Source organism: Equus przewalskii, chromosome 28 (genome assembly GCF_037783145.1).
Source record: "Equus przewalskii isolate Varuska chromosome 28, EquPr2, whole genome shotgun sequence".
Lineage (NCBI taxonomy): Eukaryota > Metazoa > Chordata > Mammalia > Perissodactyla > Equidae > Equus > Equus przewalskii.
In genome coordinates, this window is record NC_091858.1 from 5085330 (window position 1) to 5109937 (window position 24608).

Here is a 24608-nt window from a genome sequence, read left to right on the forward strand (position 1 = left end):
TGTAATGAGGGTATAAAGAATGGAAGTATTTTTGTGTGTTGGGTTAAGAAAGATAAATTTGTCCTAAAGTACTAGAAGGGAAGAAAGAAAGCATGGGACAAAGTCTGAATGTAAAAAGAAAGTTGTAGAAGGTTTGTATTAAAGAAATTCACAAAGGAGTTTTATGCCTGGTGAAACAGACTAAGATTAAAGTAAATCCAATTAAGTAAATGAATTTCAAAGTTAAAAATAAGCTGGTGTAAAAATTAAAATTTGGTTTTTCTCTCAGAATAATTTTCTTGAACTTTTGGTCTGCTCTTGATAAACAGGTTATAAAAGGTGTTCCTTTGAGTAAGTCTACCTAAAAGACAAATCTGTTGTGTTAAAATAATGACTGAGCTCACTCTTAAGATTTTAGACTTGGGGCCAGCCTGGTGGCACAGCAGTTAACTTCACACATTCCGCTTCTTGGCAGCCCTGGGTTCGCCAGTTCAGATGCTGGGTGTGGACATGGCACTGCTTGGCACACCATGCTGTGGTAGGTGTCCCACATATAAAGTAGAGGAACATGGGTAGGGATGTTAGCTCAGGGCTGGTCTTCCTCAGCAAAAAGAGGAGGACTGGCAGTAGTTAGCTCAGGGCTAATCTTTCTCAAAAAAAAAAAAAAGATTTTTGACTTTTTCTGTTGTCACTTTGAATGCATACCTGAGCATTGTTTCACAGTGAGCATTGTTTCCTATTTGAACAAGTGTTTTAAAATCTTTTGATATTTTTGACATACTTCTCCCTGAAAAAAAATATTCAAATCCTGAATGAAGGCTTTCTTTTGATCTGAAAGAAAGACGAAATTTTCTCTGAGGATTTTCAGAGAGCCCCTGAGACTTCTCAACGAAATTTGCTCTCTCTTCCTTTATGGAGAAAAATACTAAACTAATTAAGCTTATTTGGTGTAGTAAACTACATGGGAAGCATTGTCAAATAAGCGATGATAACCTTTCTTATGTGGTATTATGTGAGTAAGTGATATAGGTGTCTTAAAATTATGTAAGATTCCTAAAATTCTGATCTGTCCTGGTTATCGGTCATAATTCCAGTTATTATCTTGAAATGTTGTATGTCACAGAAGTAACCAAGTTTCTTTGTCACTTGCCCTTTTGAGTCTTTTGTCCATTTGTAGATAGTTGCTGTTTTACTATGATGCTTTGGCAAATATGTTTCATCTTCAGAGAAATTCCTGGAAAGGATTCTGACACAAGATTCTAAACTACATGTTACTGATAAACTTTCAAATTGTAACAATGAGCTGGCTAAGATATTACAAAATTCTAACAGAGAAACTGAGCTCATAAAACTGCTAACAGAAGATTAAGATCAAGAATCGATTATACAAGGCTGTTGAACTGACGAGGATGATTACAATTTTTTATAACTTTTGTTTGAAATGTTATTGAGTTTTTGATGTTTTGTTTTGTTTTCTCAGCTTTAAGGCTTATGCTAACTACTAATTATAGCAATTTGGTGAAATTATACCTTTATGAGAAAAACTGAAACATTTATCTTTTTCCCCCTGCCTGATCCCTCCAGAATTTGGAAACTGTGAGGGAGTATGGTTATTTGTGGCAGTATAGTTATTTGCATAAGTCCAATAAAAATCTGTTCTCCTTATAACAGGACACATTGATTACATTACCAAGGCTTTGACTGGAATGTCATATGTGAGACAAACATACAGGCTCAGATATGACAAGACAGCTTTCAGGAACAAAGATTGGACTTTCTGGAATAAAGCCACTTGGAAATATTGGCCTGGTCCTTGTTTACAGAGATTCTGGCAATCTTACCTGGTAAGTAAGGAAGCTTGCTTATCTGACAGGTGCAAGGAAACTTAGAATATTTTGGGGGACCTTGAGAAGAGAGGAGTCCACCCAAACCTGTAGGTATTGCAGGCAAAATCTGATGACAAGTCCTTGGCTTGGCTTTCTGGCCTCCAGAGGCCTTTAAAGTTCAATCTGAGATTCCTCATAAAAATTCAAGCAAGCAGATTTAAAGGAGCCTATATGATCACTTGCTATTTTTGCTGCAGTTATGTAAATACTTGGACCAAGTTGTATTGAAACTACACTTATTTTGCAAACCATTTAGTCTTAATTTGGCTATCCTGTAAAAATGAGGAGGATTTTAGAGAGAAAAATTATGTTTCAGTAGAAGCTATAGTACGCATTCATGGATGGTAGATTCTAGCTCTTCTCTTCTACAAGATTCACCTATTACTAATCATAATGTCTCCTTGTGGCCATCCATCTCTGATACCTGGGAGCCCCCTGGCAACAATCAAACATTTTCCTTCAACTCTAATGCCCAAATACTAACTATATTTGCCTTGTCACAGGTGGATCATAAACAACAAGTTCCAAAGGTAAAGTCCCCAACCTATCGATACACACAGGATGGACTATAGGAAATTTGGGACGAATATATTTGGCTCACTCCTCCTAGTGGTCAATTCAGTCAAAAGGCCACTATATGTTGGGGACAAACCAATCACACCTGTGATATGTGACCTAATAGCACCCGACCTATAAATGAAAATTCCCCGTTATATGTGTTCTCATATCATAGCCTTAAAAAATACTGATTGGTTTGGGACTGACTGGGATAGATGGCCCTGTATACATCAGTTAGCCTCTAATGGCACTCAGTGGTTCTGTGGCTCCAACTTATGGCCTTGGCTACCACCTCGATGGATTGGACGATGCACCCTAGGCTTCATCTGGATGCAAGGTAGAACTACATTTACTATATCTCCTGCTGACCTACCCAACCTACAACAGTGCTGTACCCACTCTGTCTTCCACTGGCATGACCACCTTGACTCAATTTTCCTTCCTCCATTAGGAATCGAAAGTGTCATCTGGCACATGGAAGCTCTAAACAAATTTACTATGAAGGCATTAAATGATACACAACATAGTCTTCTGCTGTTTGATTTAGAAGTATCCCAAATGAGTAAGGCAGTCCTCCAAAACCAATGGCACTGGATGTCTTGACAGAAGCACAGGGGGGCACTTGTGCCATTCTAAAAACTGAATGTTGTGTCTATATTCCTGACTACCATCAAAGTATCTCTGGCTTTCTATCTGATATGAGCCACCAAATTAAATCCATGTCTGACCCTACCCTGTCTCTAAATGATTGGTTGAACTCTTGGTCAGGACCAGGTTTCTGGACTACAATCAAAGCCTTATTCATTGGGTTAATCATATTGCTTGCATTTCTTATTATAATTTGTTGTCTATTTCATTGTTTTTCTTCCACATGTTAACAAAGTTTCACCTCCTGGACCATTTCTTGTCAAATGGTTCTCTCATCTCCAGAGGATCCGTATACCTCGTTAGCCTTGGACTCCAGGGGTGCCACCTTCCAGTACACTGAACTTCCTACCTGTACCAATGGCACCATTTAGGAACAGCTCTATGACCTTGTACAGCTGGAAGTAGTTACAGAAGACTGACCATCATCCATATCCCCAAAAGATTTTGGGGCCAAATGGGTTTGGGGGGAGTTATGATGAGGATTATTTTGGGCTGGTTACTTTCGAAAACTGCAGATGGGAAGGAGGCTCTGAGGAGTGGAATTTGCTTGCTCTTTCTTGGGAGACATTTGCATTTGTAAGGGAGATCTCCATCTGTAGGGATGTCTCCCTCTCTGCACCAGGCGGGGGGGGGGGGGGGGGATGACCTTATCTCTAGAAACTCTTAATGGGGAAGGCAAGGACATCCTGACTTAATCCGATCTGATTCTTATCTAAAGTTATAGGGCCACCCAACAACCAGACCCCACCTGCACTGATGCCATTTTAACAACTTTTTTTTTTTAACATATTCTTTCCTTTATCTTATAAAGAAATAACTCACATACCTATGCCTTATAAATTTAGCTCTAACCCTCAACACACTGCAACTCTTACTGCCTATGGGTCCTGTTCCCATGCCTGCAGCTCTTACTGCCCATGGGTCCTGTCCCCATGCTGTTCCATACTATTCTCTGAATAAAGGAGCACTACTGCCAGACCTTCAGAGTCCAAGAACTCTTTCCTTTGACTCCCCAGCTCACCAATCCCCCATCAGATACGATGTAGTGCATCTTTAGAAGCCAATTCCAAGGTACTCAATACAAGCTGGGTTGCTATTTTTCACTAGAAGTTTTAAATACCACTAAGGTGATTTTTTTTTTTTTTTTTTGGTATTTAAAAATGTTGAAACAATATCTTATTTATTAGAATAAGGATAAGCTAGAATTAACATATAGACAATATGAACTCCTCCTTATTAAAGTCTATAATTACATTTCAGAATCAAGTTTACACCTGGGTGACACTGAAAGTTAATTTTTGAAATCAGATATTGCAGAAGCAAAATCAAACATATTATACATTTACTTAGAGAAAACTCAATATTAACATATTGGTTGTACATTTAATTTAGTGCTAGGTAGCATTATAAAAAAGTAGATGTTTATGAAAACTCTGCATTTTTCAGGATATCTTAGTATCAAAACAATCACCTTTTGGGAATGGAATTGTTGAGAATGGCTCAAAGCCACTCACTATAAAATTATTTTAAAATATATACAATAACCCATTAAACACACCTATTTCATGTTTTTTCAGGACTTTTATCTTGTATCCCTTACTTAAACTTATCCAGAATAGAGTAAAAATAAAGCTTCACACTTCATTAACAAAAGGACAAAATTTGTAGTTTGGTAAGTTGCCTTGACCCCCTAAAACAGTGTTTTATCATCTGTTACTAAATGATCATCTATTACTGAATATTCAGCTAATGGACATTCAGATAAAATTTATATTAATAGTAAATGTATTTTAATCTGCTCCATAGAAATATTCTATGACTGTAAATGCACACTTGAAAAGTTAGGAAGCTAGGATGAATTTTTTGTTTGTTTTAAGTGCTGGTTTTACAGGATGCAATTATTTTTAATACATAATATTGTGTTACCGTGATTTATAATAAGAAATATATACTTAGTCTTTATCTCTGTTTCTGGCACAGAGCTCCAATGAATTCCTAAGTGATGAGAGTGACAAAGATGCCTTTTGTTATGTTAATGAGATGACTTTGGGGCACTCCTAAGGATGGGGGGGTGGTTGCCAGCAAAGCCAACCATGTGAATAGAGGGTAGAACTTTCAGTCCCTCCCTCCAACCTCCAGGGAAGGGAAGGGGACCAGAGATTGAGTTCAATGATAATGGCCAGTGAGTTAATCAATCATGCCCATGTAATGAAGCCTCCATAATAACCCAAAAAGGATGGCATTCAGAGAGCTTCTGGGTTGGTGAACACGTGGAGATGTGGGGAGAGTGGCATACTCAGAGAGGGCATGGAAGCTCTGTGCCCTTTCCCCATACTTTGCTCTATTTATTTTTTCCATCTGTCTTTTCTTGAGTTATATCCTTTAATAATAAACCTGTAACCTGGTAAGTAAAACATTTCTCTGAGTTCTGCGAGCTGTTCCAGCAAATTAATTGTCAAAACTGACTTTAGTGGAGCCATTTTAAAATAGAGGCAGAGCTGCCTTACTAGAGAAACTGCTTTGCTATCTTGAAACTTGGACTGGGCCAAAACAGCAATTGTTTTACAAGCAATTGTTTGATAAATCAGCAGGAGAACAGACATCCTGATCACAAAGACTGAACACTGTGGACTTGCTGAAGACAGAATCAACAGTCAATCAATGTTTAGCCAGGACTAGCTCTCTGCCTCCAATTCCAATTAAAATTCTTTGTAATACACCCTCCCTTTTTTCCTTTAAAAGCTCCTGATTTTTACTCCCTGGTGGGACACTATTTGGGTTTCTACTTGAATCTGTGCTCCCCTGAACTGCAATTATTTGATCCCAAATAAGTGCTTTGCCTTTTAAACTGGTTTCTAATTTTGTAGGTTGACATAATAGAACCCAAGGAGGTGGCTATGGGAACCTGCAGTCTATAGCTGGTAGGTCAGAAGCACAGTTGACAATCTGGACTTGTGATTGGCATCAGAAGTGGAGGCAGTTTTGTAGGACTGAGCCCTTAACCTGTGGGATCTGATGCTTTGTCTGGGTAGATAGTGTCAGAATTGAGTTGAATTGTAGGATACCCAGCTGATGTCAGAGAATTGCTTGTCATTGTGGGGAAACCTCCCCTGGTCCTTACATCAGGATTCACTGCAGAAACTTATGTACCCAATTTTGTTTTAAAATGAAACCGCCACACATACACCAGTAAGTACACTAATTAGGTTTTAAGAAAGAGGAGAAAATGATTGTCAACCCATCTTTCTTAACTTCAGTAAAGAATTTATCTAAGATATTGGCACATTTGTTATATTCACTCTCAGGAGGATTACATTCTTTGCAATTGGTAAAGACTACCATGAAAAATTTCTTAACCATGTAATAAGTATTATTTAGGCATTTGCTTTTGGTTTTTAGATTACTGGAGATCTGGTGTGCCTTATAACTTCAAAATATCCAAGAACTTTTCTTCTTTCCATAAGTTCAAGCAAAGGCTGAGAGCTTCATGGGCTTTTAAAGTGTTTTTGAATGCTTATGAGCAGGTTGTAAAGCTGATCAGGATCCTTTCCATTCAGTTTGCAGCTGATCTCTCTGATCCCAGAAATGCTTTCTATGAGAATCTGTCCAACTCTATCTTTAAAAGATGAAAGTCTAAGGTAGACTTTTTGAATCTCAGCCTGTTACATTTCTATCAGTTTTCTAAGTATTTTTCTCTGTAATTAAATGGTGACAGAAAATTCTGTGTACAGGATCTGAGTATTTAACTAATATAGAAGTAGCTTCTTCACAATCTTTAACAGAGTCAAAATATTTGGTTTCAATTTTAACTTCTTCTCAGAAACTCTGAAATATCCAATTAAATAGTCAGATGTCTTTGTGGCATTGTTCAGGATTTTATGTTTCATACAATACTCTTTCAAACGATTCAAGCAGTTGAGTTGAGTTCCATAGCGCTTAACTTGGCCATTTTAAGTTATAGTACAGATAGACTCTGTGAACCCTATGGATGGGAGTGTTACTGAAACCAAAGTGTGTTCCTCCTGGTAAGTTAAACCAGACTATCCACCAGAAGTAGTCTCACAAAGTAAAGCATCTTTGTGGTAAATAGGAGACCATGAGGAATCATTTCCAGAGTCATGGCATCCCCAAACAAGGGGAAGAGGGGGGCCTTCCTTTTAGATAGGGAATGAATATTCAAAAAGGAGAGGTGTGTATTTGCTTGTGCATGCCCAGCTGGAAAACATGATCCACATACACTGCAGGTTATGGTAATAAGGTCTAAGCTCCTCCTGGAGAGATCTTAGTATTAAAAATGAGGCAAAGGTCACAAGTGTAGCTCTCAGCTCTCCTAGTCAGGCTTGGTCTGGTTCAGGGTGGTTGGTGATTGTACCTCCTTAACATAACAAAAGGAAAAACACATTTGGAAAAGGTAAAATATCCGAACCTACCCTTGAGTTCCTTGGGGTAACTAGTTGGTGACAGGAGCATATGGAATAAAACACCACCAATTAATTACAATGGGACTTTTAATTAAAGGTTTCTTTAAGTCAATCAGATGCAACAGGACCTCCTTCTTGGGCTTGTTGGTTCAGGGAATTATGAAACCCATGAAGTTCAATTACACCCCTGTGGCTCTACCAGCTTCTCTGTCTCTTCTTTGGCCAATATGTTAACAGAAAGTTTCTTCATGTTATAATATTGAAGCTGGTGCACAATGGTTTACCTGTTCTCCTTGATCAGTTATATTGGAATATCCTCCGTAACTCTTGGCTTATGGAGCTCTTCCAGGGTATGTGGGTCATTTATTTTCTCTTTTTTTCTCATTTTACCTCAAGTCTAGAAGAGACTTTGTAGGCAGGAATGTTGCTTCTCTCATTTGGTTGCTCAAGGGAAAAGTAAATTTCATGACTCAGTCCCACCACAAGTGTGATCTAATAACTGTTTGGATACCTAGTCAATCAGTTCTCTAAGAAGCTGACAGAAAATCTTGATCCCAGAGGGGAAAATTCTGACTTGAGTGTAAAGGAATTTCACCAATTCAATGCTGGTCACAGTTCTCCTCCCATTAGAATGCCAAGTCAGCTAAACTATTAGGCACAGACAAGTAATAAAGGTCTATAAGGATCAGGCCTGATGTTAACTAGAGAGTCCAGGTAAATTCCATGAGTACTGTCTTCAATTCTGTCCACTTGACTAAGTTTCTTCACCCTCCTCTAAGAGTATATTCCAAGACGCTGGAGTTAGTGTGTCTACTATCCTTAGCTATTTGGAAGTGAGGGTGGTGGAGCCATCCATAAATTATGTAGCAGCTCTGAGGTCAGAGAAGAGTACCTCATAAGAGGTGAGGTTCCAGGATACCATCTACGTCTCATATGGAGAGATGAATCTCGTTTGCCATTTCAATGGCATTTCAATGGCCATCTAACTTTACAGGTTTTCAGGTTAGACATGATCCAATGCAGGTTAGGTATTTTGGGTTGCAGAAGGACTTGGTGAAATTTGTGGGTCATTCTGTGTCAGCTGAAGTCTAATAAACACTTAGCAATAGCAGTTCAAACTAAGTACCCACTATGACAGAATCAGGAAGACTACACCTTTATACTTTCTCCAAGACCTGCTAAAAATCATACCATCATAATTAGAGGCAGAGCAAAATGGCGGGGTTAGCTGACCCGGGACTCTCTCCCCTCCAAAATAAAACCAAAGATACGGAAAAACTGAATTTCAACCAATGACCCCTAATGCCGAGACCGTCAGAGACCTCCAGAGAATGGGGAGGCTGTAGCTGCCCTCAGAGGAGCTGGAACGGAGTAAGTGAGAACTTCGCTCCCTCCCCTAGAGACTGGAATCACTGCCGCAAGTAAGGGAAGGAGCAGGGGAGGGGCTGCACAACTGGGGGATCATCCAGGACTCCCACTGCTGGTGTAGTGGAAGCCCGCTGATGGGGGAAAGTGTCTGCGTGCAGGGACCCCATCAAGCCAGGGCCCCGGGAGACCAGAGAATGAGAGCTGATCCAAATCCAGATCTGCACGTGAGAGTAACTGCCCCTCCCCCCGGCAAACCGTGCTGGGCACCGCCATCTTGCCTGAAGGCAGAGAGCTCAGAACACACAGCTCTTGACCCCCACCTAGTGGTGACAGGCTGTAACTGCAACTGAATTCTACCATCATGCGCAAAAACAGCTCCTCTATATCCAGCAATTTATAAAAGCTCCAGACCAGAAGGAAAACAATAAAAACAGAATTAAGTCCTGAGGACTTGGAAATAGGTACACTAAGTGAAAATGAGTTCAGAGTAGCTATCATCCAAAAACTCAATGAGGTAGAAAGATAGAGAAATAAACCAACGAGTTCTGGTGTTACTTCACAAAAGAGATTGAAATTCTAAAGAAGAATCAAATAGAATTACTAGAGATGAAAAACACAATGGACCAGATAAAACAGAATATGGATTCCCTGAATGCCTGTGTAGACACCATAGAGGAGCAAATTAGCATAATCAAAGATAGACAGGCTGAATGGCTCCAGACAGAGGGAGAAAGAGAACTAAGAATTAAAAAGAATGAGGAAAATATCAGAGAGATAGTGGATTCAATGAGAAGAAAGAATTTAAGGATGATAGGAATTCCCAAGAACATGGAAAAGGAAAATGGAGCAGAAAGTGTGCTTAATGAAATTATAGAAGAGAACTTCCCAAATCTAGGGATTGAGGGAGAAATGTGTGTGGAGGAAGCTTTCAGATCTCCTAGATTTATCAATGTAAAAAGACCTACTGCAAGGCATATAGTAGTAAAAATGGCAAAAATGAAAGACAAAGAATGAATACGCAGGGCAGCAAGACAGAAGAAAATCACCTACAAAGAAACCCTATCAGACTTTCAGCGGATTTCTCTACAGAAACCTTACAAGCTAGGAAAGAATGGAGTGACATATTCAAAACTGTCAAAGATAAAAATCTTCAGCCAAAAATACTCTATCCAGCAAAAATATCCTTCAGATGTGAGGGAGAAATTAAATCTTTTCCAGACAAACAAAAGTTAAGGGAATTTGTAGCCAAAAGTCCTCCACTACAAGAAATCCTCAAGAAGGCTCTCATACCTGAAAAAAGAAAAAAAGCAGAAAGTGATTACAAGCCACAGAGTAGGGAGACAGATAGATAGAACCAGAATATGATAGCAAATATTCAACTATAGCATTAGGATAAAGGTAAGGAAACTACTAAAGCAAAGACCATCTGATCACTCTAACTACAAACTCATAACACGAGTTGGAATAAGAAATGAAAATAATAATTTAGGAGGGGAAGAACAAAGGGACTAAATCAGTCTAGGCCAAGTAAGTAAGAGCCCACCAGAGAATAGAATATATTATACACGAGATTCTAAATACAAACTTCAGGGTAGCCACTACACTAAAAAACAGAACAGAGCCACAAAACAGAAATAAGGAAAAATCTAAGAAACCCAGCATAAGAAATTGCAGTAGTCAATGGTTAGGCTAAAACACACAGGACAAGAAACAAAGGTAATGCAGGAAAAACAGATAACGAGTGACAGATTGACAGCATTAAGTCCACATGCATCAAGAATCATCCTCAATGTAAATGGATTGAACTCTCCAATAAAAAGACACAGAGTGTCAAAATGGATTAAAGAACAAGATCCAACTATTTGCCTCCTCCAGGAAACACACCTCAGCCCCAAAGACAAACAGGCTCAGAGTGAAGGGGTGGAGGACAATACTTCAAGCTGATAGCAAGCGAAAGAAAGAAGGTGTTGCAATTCTTATATCAGACAAAACGGATTTCAAAATAAGGCAGTTAAAGAGAGACACAGAGGGACAATATATAATGATCAAAGGGACACTTCATCAAGAAGAACTAACACTTATAAATATCTATGTACCCAACATAGGAGCACCTAAGCTCATAAAGCAACGATTAACAGACCTAAAGAAAGATGTCGAAAACAACACAACAATAGTAGGAGACCTCAACACCCCACTCACATCAATGGACAGATCATCCAGACAGAAAATCCAACAAGGAAATAGTGGGGATAAATGAAAAACTAAAACAATTGGACTTAATAGACATATATAGATCACTTCATCCTAAAACAGCAGAATACACACTCTTCTCAAGTGCACATGGAACATTCTCAAGGACAGACCATATGTTGGGAAACAAGGCACGCCTCTATGAATTTAAAAAAATTGAAATTATAACAAGCATCTTCTCTGATCATAATGCTTTAAGGCTAGAAATTAAGTACAAGAAAAAAGCTGAGAAAGGCAAAGGATGTGGAGACTAAACAATACACTACTGAACAAGCAATGGATCATTGAAGAAATTAAAGAAGAAATCAAAAAACACCTGGAAACAAATGAAAATGATAACATGTCATACCAACTCATATGGGATACAGCAAAGCTGTATTAAGAGGAAAATTCATTGCAATACAGGCACATCTTAACAAACAAGAAAAATCCAAAATAAGCAATCTTAAACTACACCTAAGTGAACTAGAGAAAGAAGAACAAATAAAGCCCAAAGTCAGCAGAAGGAGAGAAATAATAAAAATCAGAGCAGAAATAAATGCTATTGAAACAAAAAAGGCAGTAGAAAGGATCAGTGAGACAAAGAGCTGGTTCTTTGAGAAGATAAATAAAATTGACAAACCACTGGCCAGACTTACAAAGAAAAAAAGGGAGAAAGCTCAAATAAACAAAATCAGAAATGAAAGAGGAGAAATAACAACAGACTCTGCAGAAATACAACAGATTATAAGAGAATACTATGAAAAACTCTATGCCAGCAAAATCGATAACCTAGAGGAAATGGATAAATTCCTGGACTCCTACAATCTCGCAAAGCTCACTCATAAGAAGCAGACAATTTGAACAGACCAAGCACAAGGAAAGAGATTGAAACAGCAATCAAAAACAGCCCAAAGAATAAAACCCCAGGACCAGATGGCTTTCCTGGGGAATTCTACCAAACTTTCAGAGAGGATTTAATACCTATCCTTTTCAAGCTATTCCAAAAAATTAGGGAGGATGGAACACTTCCTAACACGTTCCAGGAGGCCAACATGACGCTGATACCAAAGCCTGACAAGGACACCAGAAAAAAAGAGAACGACAGGCCAATATCACTGATGAACATAGATGCAAAAATTCTAAACAAAATTTTGGCAACCAGAATTTAGCAATTCATCAAAAGGATCATGCATCATGATCAGGTGGGATTCATACCAGGGACACAGGGATGGTTCAACATCCGCAAATCAATCAACGTCATACACCACATCAACAAACTGAGGCATAAAAACCACATGATCATCTCAATAAATGCAGAGAAAGCATTTGACAAGATCCAACAGCCATTTATGGTAAAAACTCTGAACAAAATGGGCATAGAAGGGAACTACTTCAAAATAATATAGGCCATATATGACAAACCCACAGCCAACATCATACTCACTGGGCAAAAACTGAGCACCATCCCCCTGAAACCAGGAACGAGACAAGGATGCCCTCTATCGCCACTCTTATTTAACATAGTACTGGAGGTCCTGGCCAGAGCAATCAGGCAAGAAAAAGGAATAAAAGGAATCCAAATAGGGAGGGAAGAAGTGAAACTCTCGCTGTTTGCAGACCACATGATCTTATATATAGAAAACCCCAAAGAATCCATTGGAAAACTCTTAGAAGTAATCAACAACTATAGCAAAGTTGCAGGGTATAAAATCAATTTGTATAAATCAGTAGCATTTCTATATTCTAATAATGAGCTAACAGAAAAAGAACTCAAGAACACAATACCATTCATAATCACAAAAAAAGAATAAAATACCTCAGGGTAAATTTAAGTAAGGAAGTGAAGGACCTATATAATGAAAATTACAAGGCCTTTCTGAGAGCATTGGATGACAATATAAGGGTATGAAAAGACATTCCATGTACATCGATTGGAAGAATAAACATAGTTAAAATGTCTGTTCTACCTAAAGCAATCCACAAATTCAACGCTATCCCAATCAGAATCCCAATGACATTCTTTACAGAATTAGAACAAAGAATCCTAAAATTCATATGGGGCAACAAAAGACCCCGAATTGTTAAAGCAATCCTGAGAAAAAAGAACAAAACAGGAGGCATCACAATCCCTGACTTCAAAACATACTACAAAGCTACAGTAATCAAAACAGCATGGTACTGGTACCAAAACAGGTGCACAGATCAATCCAACAGTATTGAAATCCCAGAAATAAAACCACACATCTACGGACAGCTTATCTTCAACAAAGGAGCTGAGGGCATACAATGAAGAAAAGAAAGTCTTTTCAATAAATGGTGCTGGGAAAACAGGAAAGCCATATGTAAAAGAATGAAAATTGACCATTCTTTTTCACCATTTACCAAAATAAACTCAAAATGGATCAAAGACCTAAATGTGAGACTTGAAACCATAAGGCTTCTAGAAGAAAACGTAGGCAGTACACTCTTTGACATCAGTATTAAAAGGATCTTTTCGGACACCATGTCTTCTCAGGGAAGGGAAACAAGAGAAAGAATAAACAAATGGAACTTCATCAGAATAAAGAGCTTCTTCAAGGCAAATGAAAACAGGATTGAAACAAAAAAAAACCCCACTAACTGGGAAAAAATATTTGCAAGTCATATATCTGACAAAGGCTTAATATCCATAATACATAAAGAACTGTCACAACTCAACAACAAAAAATCAAACAACCCGATCAAAAAATGGGCTGGAGACATGAACAGACATTTCTCCAAAGAAGATATACGGATGGCCAATAGGCACATGAAAAGATGTTCATCATCGCTGATCATGAGGGAAATGTAAATCAAAACTACACTAAGATATCACCTTACACCCATTAGAATGACAAAAATATCTAAAACTAATAGTAACAAATGTTGGAGAGGTTGTGGAGAAAAAGGAACCCTCATACACTGCTGGTGGGAATGCAAACTGGTGCAGCCACTGAGGAAAAGAGTATGGAGATTCCTCAAAAAAATAAAAATAGAACTACCATATGGCTCAGCTATTCCACTACTGGGTATCTATCCAAAGAGCTTGCAGTCAGCAATTCCAAAAGTCCTATGCGTCCCACTGTTCACTGCAGCATTATTTACAATAGCCAAGACATGGAAGCAACCTAAGTGCCCATCAACAGATGAATGGATAAAGAAGATGTGATATATATATATATATATATGTATATATATATATAACACAATGGAATACTACTCAGCTGCAAAACAGAACAAAATCATTCCATTTGCAATAACATGGATGGACCTTAAGGGAATTATGTTAAGTGAAATAACCCAGCTAGAGAAGGATAATCTCTGTATGACTCCACTCATATGAGGAATTTAAAAATTTGGACAAAGAGAACAGATTAGTGGCTACCAGGGGAAAGGTGGAGTGGGGGGTGGGCACAAAGGGTGAAGTGGTGCACCTACAACACGACTGACAAACATTAATGTACAACTGAAATTTCACAAGATTGTAACCTATCAACTCAATAAAAATAAAATCATACCACCATAGCATCAAAGAATGACACCTGAACAGTCATATCCTGATCTAGTTAAGAGCCCAAAGGATTAGAGACATTAATAGGCCACTTATTCTATGAAGAATTCTAAAGATATCCCTCCAAGCTCCCTGTCTCCTAGTTATTCAATCAAACACTAATCAAGGTATTCCTGTGAGGGGACTTTGCAGATGTCAAGTTGCTAATCAGGGGACATTAAGATAGGGAGATATTCCTGGGCACATGCTATAATTCTAAAGTAACCACTAAAAGAAAAATTTAAAAACTACTTAGCTGTCATGCCAATAAAGAAGGAAAACGAAATAATAAAGAATTATCAATCCAATGGAAGGCAAAAAAGGAGAGAAAACCACAAAAAAGGGCAGGGCAAATAGAAAGCCATGCATCCAATATGGCTATTAATGTCAGTCTGACTCTAGTGCATTGATAGGTGATCTGCTCTTTTCCTCTGGAAGATTTCAGATTTTTCACTTTGCTGTCATTTGAAGTTTCAGATTTGTTTTTTCTTCAATGCCCAGTTTTTAATACCTGGGTCCTTTCCAAGGTTATTTTCTTATTTTTAAATTAAGAGAAACTTTTTCCATTATCCCTTTAAATATTTCCTCTTAACTGTTTTAATATTTCTCTCCTTCTGGAAATGCTATTATCTGGATATGGACAGTTCTACTTTTCTTTTTCTTATCTCTTAATTTTATTTTTGTGTTTTCTATTTTTTGTCCTTTCTTGTTCTTTCCTGGGAGAGTTTGTCCCTCCAATATTCCAAATTTCTAATTCATTAAGCAATATGTATCCATTCTACCGTTAATTCCACCTATTGTGACTTTATTTCTTGGTTACTTGGTTCTTTTTAAAGATTATTTGTTACTGTTATAGTCTGCTGATAAATTCTCTTATCTTTTCGGAAGAGTCAAGCAATTTCAAAGTGAATTTATAAACATGTTTTCAACATTTGTTAAAACTAAATTAATGTGGGGCATGGCTGTATTCTAATGTAGTTAATAAGATATAGGCTACGGTTTGTGAAGCATGAATGCCTACAGACCTCAATAAATCAAAATGTTGTTGCTCCTAATAGAGGCAGACTTTAAAAATGGCTAAGTGAAGAAGTAAAAACTAGGGGCTGCAGAATTATACAGATTGTGGAAATAATAACTAGCGATATTGAAGAAGATTTTTTGGAAGAGTCTATATTTGAACAGGGATGGTTTGGCATCTTCTGCATTCAATAGCGGTCCCGTAATGGGTATCCAACCATTAAATTAAGAAGTCACAGTGTTTGCAACAGTTTTTGCGAATATATGCATTTCGTCTCTTTGGATGGTATGTAAATGTAACAGAAAGAAACTTGTTTGCTATCAGTAACTTGAGCATTTTTATCTTTGTTCCTTTGCCTCACTGTAACTAGAAATTACTTCAGAAATCATCGACCTAAGTGAAAGATAAAAACAAAAGCCTCACCAGGCATCACCCTAACCTGAGAATTGAAAATTACACAGCTTTTCCTTCCTTAACAATAAAGTGAACGTGCGTCAGTATTGCTGTCTTCTCTTGAGCCCCCATCTGCCGGCTAGCTGCACATTACCTATGCCAACCCAGCTTTTCCCTTATCCCTCGAGCTCTTTCCCACTCCGCCACCTCCACCCTCCCGCTCACGTCGCGCATTTCCAACGCTCAGTGGCCGCCCGCGCGGCTCCGCCTTCAGTTGCCTCAACGCCTCAACTGCTGCCGTTCTGCCAGCCTGGCTCCAAGACAGCGGAGCCATGTTCCTTCTTGCGGTCCTTCTCACCGGAATTGGCGGGCTGCACGCAGGCCCTGGTAAGTCCGGATACTTGTTTCCCCTCCCAATCCAGGCTTCTGACGGGATTTGGCTAAGGAGCTGTAATTTTTGATCCAGCATCCTGGCCCAGACCTTAACCTGGCCCCTCGCTGTTGCCACCCACTATCTCTTTGCCTCTCACTTCGGGGTCTGTGGCCAAGAAGGCAGAGGCAGCCTCTGGGCAGAAAATCTTTTCACCCCTCTGGGATGGTTTCCTTGTCTGTAAAATGGAGAAAAATGATATATGTGATCTTTTCCACATACAAAATTATGCTATTCCAGAAATAATTGTATCACCATGGAGAAGGTATCAGTGATTTCCTGATTTTGGTGACTGCTGTCCTCCACCTGGTCCATTGAAAATTGTAGATCACGCTTATATTCATTATTCTATATGTTTTCCCTGCAAATGATCCCTCTGTCTTGATGCACTCATGTTTTCTCATTTCTACACCTCTTTTACAACACTGTAATTTGTTACTCAGTGTTAGTCAGACTGCCTAATGAGGGGAGTGTGTGTGTGTGTGTGTGTGTAGAGAGAGAGAGAGAGAGAATAAAAATGGTTGAGATCTTGACAAGGGTTAAGAAACTTGTAGGTAAGAATGGCCAGAAAGACAACGGAAAGGAAGAGTATATGCAAAGATTATACAAAAATTTTTTGGTAGAGAAACAAAAGCAGGATTGGATTTAGAAATGGATAATGTAAGATTAAAAGTATCAAAATAACTTTGCTTATTTTTATTGTAGATCCTCATAAAACATTTCTACAGACCACGGTTCCTGAGAAGGTTTCATCATCTGACTCAAAAAGAGATCCAGAAAATGTAATTGGGAAATAATGTTTTTATGTCTTAAATTGTGTTAAGTTGCCTTTAATGTCAAGACCAAAGTTGCTGAATGTAGGCAGGAACTCAGTTCTTAGAGGCAGAGCTGACAACTCCTTGTTCACAAGTATTTTGACGTGTATGAGTGGGTGTGACTCTGTATGTGTGTGTTTTTCCATGGAGGATGAAGGATTTCAAGGATAGGATCCACCGGGGCCAGGACTAGGGAGAGGCAAGCAAAGGGCTTACTCAGGCACAAAATTTAACGGGGTGGCAAAAACCTGGGGTTCTCCCAGGACTAGGATTAGGGTGAGGTGAATGAGGAACTCAGAGTCAGGTCCTGTCTTTGTTTGAAATTTTGATACTGTGTTCAACCTAGTTGTTTTTTTTTTTTTTTGCATTAATTCTGATTGTCTAAAATATTGCAGTGAAATAGCATTTGTGTTGATTACTGAGTTTTCTAGCCCCCTAGTTCTAGCCCTGGTGATTCCCCCCAGCTACTTGCCTCAGCTTTCTGTAAGTCAGTAAGGAGCTGAAAAGTGATCTAGTAATTAGCTTATAGACGGTTTATCAAAACCAGAAAGAGTTCCCAGATTTAGCAAATAAAAACCTGTGTGCCCAATTAAATTTGAATTATTTCTCACTGCTGGTGTATATACATAAAGATAAAATTATCGCATGGGGTGTACTAAATTTTAAATACTAAAAATTATTTGCTATTCATCTGAAATAAATTATGAGTATCTAAATTATCTGCCTCTTTCTTGAATTGTATTTCCCTGATGATTTGACTTTCCGTAACAGTTCTTTTTTTTGCAGAATTTGCTTATAAAATCCTTGCAGTTATTCCATTTATATTGTAACATAGTTTCTACAGTGGTCAATCCAATTTATTTCATTCTTCTTTCCATTGACCATTTGTTAGTGAGAAAACATACTGGACATTAGCATTGTGATATGGCATACTGAACAAGTACTGACATTAAGTTAACAACTCTGATCATTGCTCTTCTTAACTTGCTTTTCCGTTCTTCACCATTGTGTCGTGCTTCTTTTTGTTTGTTTGTTTGTCTTTTTTTGGAGGAAGATTAGCCCTCAGCTAACTACTGCCAGTCCTCCTCTTTTTGCTGAGGAAGCCTGGCTCTGAGCTAACATCCGTGCCCATCTTCCTCTAGTTTATACGTGGGACGCCTACCACAGCATGGCTGCCAAGCAGTGCCATGTCCGCACCCGGGATCCGAACCAGCGAACCCCGGGCCGCCGAGAAGCGGAACGTGCGAACTTAACCGCTGCGCCACCGGGCCGGCCCCTATAAACAGAACATTGTCATCAATTTTTCTTCCCTTCTTCTCTAACACTACGCAGGGTGATTCCACTTCTTCCCATGTTGGAAAAGTATTTAGTAACATCCAGATAAAAGAATTGAATTCTTCGAGGTATTAAAACTATTTCAAAAGATAGAACAAGTGCCATCAGCATTATTCACTTCAAGTTGGAATTTCTTTTCCTGTTCCTAAGTGATGTTGTCCCGTTTAAGAACAGAATTGACCCTCAAAGGCATACATTTGTCGGGGACGTTCAGTTCTTTCTTCAACACATTCAATTTTGAGCAATGGAATACTTCAATAACACTGTTTGCTCTTCTTCCAACTTGCAAAATCCTATTGCTAAAGAGAGAACTATGAAAAAGAAGTAGACTTCACTCAATGGATTATTTAAAAAGTCAACAAGAATTTTGGGGGCCTTGCTTTAGAATTAAAGCATGACTTCAGTGCTTCAAATAAACTTAGGATTCTCTCAGCTGCATTTGTTAAAAAGAGCCAACAGGTTTGGTGAATGCAAGAAACCTGAAGAATACTGGATGTCAACAAAATCACAAAAATCCTTTACTCACTCAGTTCAAACAGCATAGATGCTGAAGCAAGAGAACAATACCATGACAATGACCTCAGTGTCAGTAGAAAGTTTATCAGATGCTGTTTGAGCTGCATCATGCAGAATATGGCCAGAACAGCCAACACCTTCCACAGAATCATTCACACTTTGCTTCAATTTTGAATAAACGTTGTCTGCATAATTATGTAAACTTCCACAAAAATTGGTTTTATCTCCACCAAAAGCAGTATAATTTTTCTCATTAACTCAACTCAATAAGAGAGTCTTCAAAAGATTGTTATTGTCTTTGATGCCCCATGTGGAAGGAATTTTACTTGAAAATAGCCTTAGAAGCAAGCCTTTTTTCCAATAGAAAAATACTATACAAGCCAAGGGAACATTTTTTCTACATTGTGATTACTTGCACCAGTGGCTGTGCCCCAACAAGGTGATGTGTAGATCTTTGCTAATTTCTGTAATTGCAAAGGGAGCCATTATATGCTTTAATTATTGCAGTGGATTTCAAACTGGGACCTGAAAATTTGCTTGTAATTTTGGAATCAGAAAGTACTTCTGGTAATTGTACATTCAAACAGTCATTTGAGCAGAAGGATTTATGATACACAGTGTGGAAAACCAATACAGTGTCTGCCGCAATTCTCTTTTTTTTTTTTTTTTTTTTTGAGGAAGATTAGCCCTGAGCTAACTACTGCCAATCCTCTTCTTTTTGCTGAGGAAGGCTGGCCTGAGGTAGCATCCATGCCCATCTTCCTCTACCTTATACATGGAACGCCTACCACAGCATGGCTTTTGCTAAGTGTTGCCATGTCCTCACCCAGGATCCAAACCTGCGAACCCTGGGCCACTGAGAAGTGGAACGTGTGAACTTAACTGCTGCCGCGGGTGGGCCCCCATTTTTTTTGTTTTTTGAGGAAGATTAGCTCTGAGCTAACATCTGCTGCCAATTCTCCTCTTTTTGCTGAGGAAAACTGGCCCTGAGCTAATATCCATGCCCATCTTCCTCTACCCTATACGTGGGACGCCTACCACAGCATGGCTTGCCAAGCGGTGCATAAGTCTGCATCTGCGATCCGAACTGGGGAACCCTGAGCCACTGAAGCAGAACACAGGCACCCAACCACTGTGCCACCTCGCTGGCCCCTGCTGCAATTCTTATATCCTCTTCACCTGAATTTTTCTGAATCTGGAAAATTTATTGTATCACCTTCTTTGGTACTGTATGAGGAAATCACTCATCTCTGTTGCTTAGCTATTAGTATATGCTGGTTTACATCGACTTTCCACCATTTTTTATGTGGAATGAACTGCTGCATCCTGCACAAAGAGTTTCAAAAGGATTTTTCCCTCAGCTGATAAATTTCTACTGTTCAGAAAATCCATCGCAAAATTTACACTTGTGTTTTGGCATTTTAGAGTTTAAATATACACAAATAAAAGAAGAGATAATAGTTTCAAAATATTTCAAAAAGAATGGAAAATATTAAATTTGATTATATTGTAGCTATATCAATGAGTCTGTCACTCACAAGTCCACACTCCTAACTAATCATAAACAACTTGAACTGTTGAAAGGATTGTGAACTTGTGAACAAACAATAAATTGAACTTGATATGTGATTCAGAAAAAATAGTGCACTTCCCGCTTGTCTGTAAGGGCCAGTTGTAATGATACAGTCTTCCGCAGCAAAGCTGGAGCTGTTCTTCTCTAAGGTTTTGGGAAGCCTGGTGTTCAGGCTTTTGGAACAAAGAGGGTTTAGGTGTTGATAGGCTTTCAGCTGTGTTAGTATGGTCCGTGGAGTAAGGCTCCTTGTTAACCCTCTCACTTTGAGAGTCTTCATCAGTGGAGTGAGACACTTACTGGCTCTTCTCTAGGAGCTGAGGCTGTCACTGAATGGTTCACTGTCAGAAACTTGGGGCTGTCATTGATTTGCCAGCTTTCAGAATCTGGTTAACTGCAGCTGTTGTTGATTGGCTGATTTTTGATCGTGTGCACTGACTGGAAGTTATCTCTAATGGAGGTTGCTTGTTCGTTTCTTGGGACTTTGGCCAAAGAACGGTGTTTTCCTTTCTTGAATATGAAAAATAAGTATTTTTAATACTCAGTCCTCCCTTTTAGACTTCTCTCAGACAAGCCCACAAAGAGAGAGAAGGGATTGTACAGGTCTTTATTTGTGGAAGCATGATTTTCAGCTAATGTTGCCATTTAAGTGATTTAAGCACCTGTTACAGTGGTGGAAAATAGCTCTGACTGCCAAATTTTTGTAATTTATTGGGAAGATATGAATACGGTATATTTAGGATGTTCTGACAAAGATATTACACAGGACAAAAATCATTAAATTCAGGGCGTGTCCATCTATACAGGATGCCTGGCAATCCTACACACACACCAAGGTGTTGAGGAATGAAAAATATTAATTTAGGGGCCGGCCCAGTGGCGCAGCAGTTAAGTTCACACGTTCCACTTTAGCTGCCCAGGGTTCAGCAATTCGAATCCCTGGTGCGGACCTATGCACTGCTTAGCAAGCCATGCTGTGGCAGGCTTCCCACATATAAAGTGGAGGAAGATGGGCATGCATGTTAGCTCAGGGCCGGTCTCCCTCAGCAAAAAGAGGAGGATTGGCGGTGGATGTTAGCTCAGGGCTAATATCACAAAAAAAAAAACAGACAGAAAAAATAATTTATTTGCATATTTATGTGTACCAAATGACTTCTCTGAGTTAGATATAGGAATTAAGGCAGCCTAGGCTTGTCATTCCAAATCTTCACTTATTGTTTGATCAAATAGGACCAAAAACAAAAAAAAGTGGCCCAATTATTTAGTTTCACGGGCAAAGAAAGAAGTAATACTAATTGCTTTTCCTTTTGTTCTCTCTTCCTTGGTTCCTGGGCAGAAAAGTATCATGGTAAAACGTTTTGCCCTGGACACATATTAATAACAAAAGTCGATGTAATAGTGACTCTTCCTGGAGCACGAATTGACTGAGCCAAGGCTATTCAAGGGGAGTTTGGAATAGTAAGATAGAGACTCAGGATATTATATAACATACCAAATGTATGCCAACTGAAACTGCTCTTTACAACCCCTTGGCATTTGATTTTTTATTAATATTGTTTGGTATTTACTTCTCAGTATCCTACAGGTATAGTGTAGTGTTTTCATGTTGTTTAGCTTTATTTAAATAATAATATTTGCATACTTTTTTCAATCATAACCACCAGAACCCTAGTTCTATTTTAAATGAATTTTGTGAATGATAGTGGTATAGTTGATTCCTTCCACAAGAACAACCAAAATGAACAATATGGACAATCTATGTCATCATTCCTGCAACTGGAAGTTTTGCTAGTAGAGCAAACTAGTGAAGACTTGTCCAGGAAAAAACAGTATGACCCAGAATATCCTTTAGCTCCTCACACCCCACCAACTACCCTGCCCTCATATGAAACAGTGAAGGTGGGAAATTCATCAATTCCTGCTTACTTAGAAAGAATTATTACTGTGTTTCACAACGGCTTCCAATTCATTCCAGCAACAATGCAATATGTTCTTAAGAGGGATTTATAGCTTGATTTCTGTGGTTAATTTGATTCAAATTTAGTGTTTCTGGAAATATTCCATAGAGGATTTTTGGGACCTCAGGTACAGATATGTATCCCCCCCTTCATTTCATAGCACACTATGATTAATGGTCCCATCAAGCCTCTTATTCTTATATTTTCTCCCTTATTCCTATTCCCCATTCTCATTTCCCTCTTCCATCCAATGACAGCTATACAAATGGTACTTGATATATTTATTTATGTATGTATATATGTTTGTGTAATATTGCAGTAGACAGAATTCTAAATGGCCCTTAGGATTCCTGCTCCCTGGTGCATGCACGCTGTGTAATTCCTTCCCCTTGAGTGTTAGTGGGACCTGTAAATATGATGGGTTAGTTTGTGTTATACAAGACTCCATTGCAGCTTTCTGGAGTATTTCTCCAGCTGGCCTCAAAGAAGACAAAAACTGCCATGTTGTGAACATGCCTATGGGGACATTATGGCAAGGAAAGCTGGCAGCCTCTATGAGCTAGAAGCAACCTTGACTGACAGTCAGCAAGTAAATGGTGACGTCAATAATAAAATTACAAGGAGATAAATTCTGCAGTCAATCAATGAGCTTACTCAGCCTTCAGATGAGATCACAGCTGCAGCCAATACCTTAATAAGTATAATTTAACTTTGTGATTTCTGTCATTCTGATAGACTTAAGTGATATCTCATTGTTGTTTTAATTTTCATTTCTTAAATAATTATTGAGACAAAGATCTTCGTGTTGAGGGATAAAATTTATATACAGTTAAAAGCATAGATCTTAAGTGTACAGTTCCTTGGGGTTTTGCAAATGTACATATTCTTGTAGTCAATACTTAAATCAAGATAAAGATCATCCCAGAAATTCCCATATGTCCCTTTCTAGTTAATTCCCTCACCACCCCAAAGGCACTGTTATGATTTCTATCATCATAAATTAGTTTCGCCTATTTTTAAACATTATATAAATTAAACCATGCAGTAAGTGTGTGGGGCTCTCTATCTCTGGTTCTCTCCTGTCTGATTTCAACCTGACTTTATAGCAGCTATGGTTGCTCCATACACTATGCTTTGGTTCTTTAGAGTTTAGCTTCATGGTGCCCACTTCATCTTGCTGTAAGACTAAAATGCATAAATAGATAGAACTTGCATTATGTCATTCCCTTTTTTCAAGTGTTCGCTCATTTCTAGACTGTGGCAGCTTTTGTTCACTTTTCAATGCCTTCAGGTCATTTTTTTTGTGAGTTTTGAGCAGAATGTACATTTGTTATGTGTAGTAAGGCTAGTTCTAGTAGAAGCTGCTTGATCAAAGTAGTGGAGGCTTATCCTTGATTTAAGAAGACCTTACTTTTTCAAAGATGAGTCATTTACTTAAAATTCATGTATGTGGTATATCTTTCCATATATTTTAGGTTTTCTTTCGGTAAGGTTTAGTAGTTTTAGTGTTGATGTCATACAAATCTTTTGTTAAATTTATTCTCAGTTTTTAAACATATTTTATTATTTCTTTCTTCTCCCCAAAGCCCCCCAGTACATAGTTGTATATTCTAGTTGTGAGTGCCTCTGGTTGTGCTATGTGGGACGCTGCCTCAGCATGGCCTGATGAGCAGTGCTACGTCGGCTTCAGGGATCCAAACCGGTGAAACCTCAGGCCACCAAAGCTGAGCACGCAAACTTAACCACTCGGCCATAGGGCCAGCCCCCTAGCATATTTTAATGCTATAATAAATGGTGTTGTTTCTTTAAGTTCATTTTCTAATTGCTTGTTGCTTGTCCCTAGATACACTATTGATTTTCAAAATTTGATGAGACATGCTTTATATATTTTGGAGATATGATATTAATTGCAT

The 24608-nt window shown here is 38.5% G+C and overlaps 2 protein-coding genes across 45 annotated transcripts in view; both read left to right on the forward strand.

Annotated features, from left to right (window-relative positions):
- LOC103543289 (disintegrin and metalloproteinase domain-containing protein 18-like) overlaps positions 1-24608 on the forward strand; it is a 466882-nt gene that overhangs the window by 113823 nt on the left and 328451 nt on the right. The gene's annotated exons all lie outside the window — the stretch shown is intronic.
- The window catches only part of LOC103544809 (disintegrin and metalloproteinase domain-containing protein 5-like), a 160508-nt gene continuing 151154 nt past the window's right edge, over positions 15255-24608 (forward strand). For 18 of the 37 annotated variants that reach the window (XR_011534340.1, XR_011534339.1, XR_011534338.1 and 15 more), the window contains exons 1-2: positions 16273-16458; positions 17207-17283. Coding sequence is in view for 6 of the 37 variants with exons in the window: in XM_070598800.1 (XP_070454901.1) it covers positions 16404-16458; positions 17207-17283 (132 nt within the window). In the remaining 31 variants the exon portion in view is untranslated. Of the gene's footprint in view, positions 16459-17206; positions 17284-24608 lie in introns of all 37 variants that reach the window. The other 19 variants (XR_011534333.1, XR_011534332.1, XR_011534331.1 and 16 more) reach the window with 5 other exon arrangements.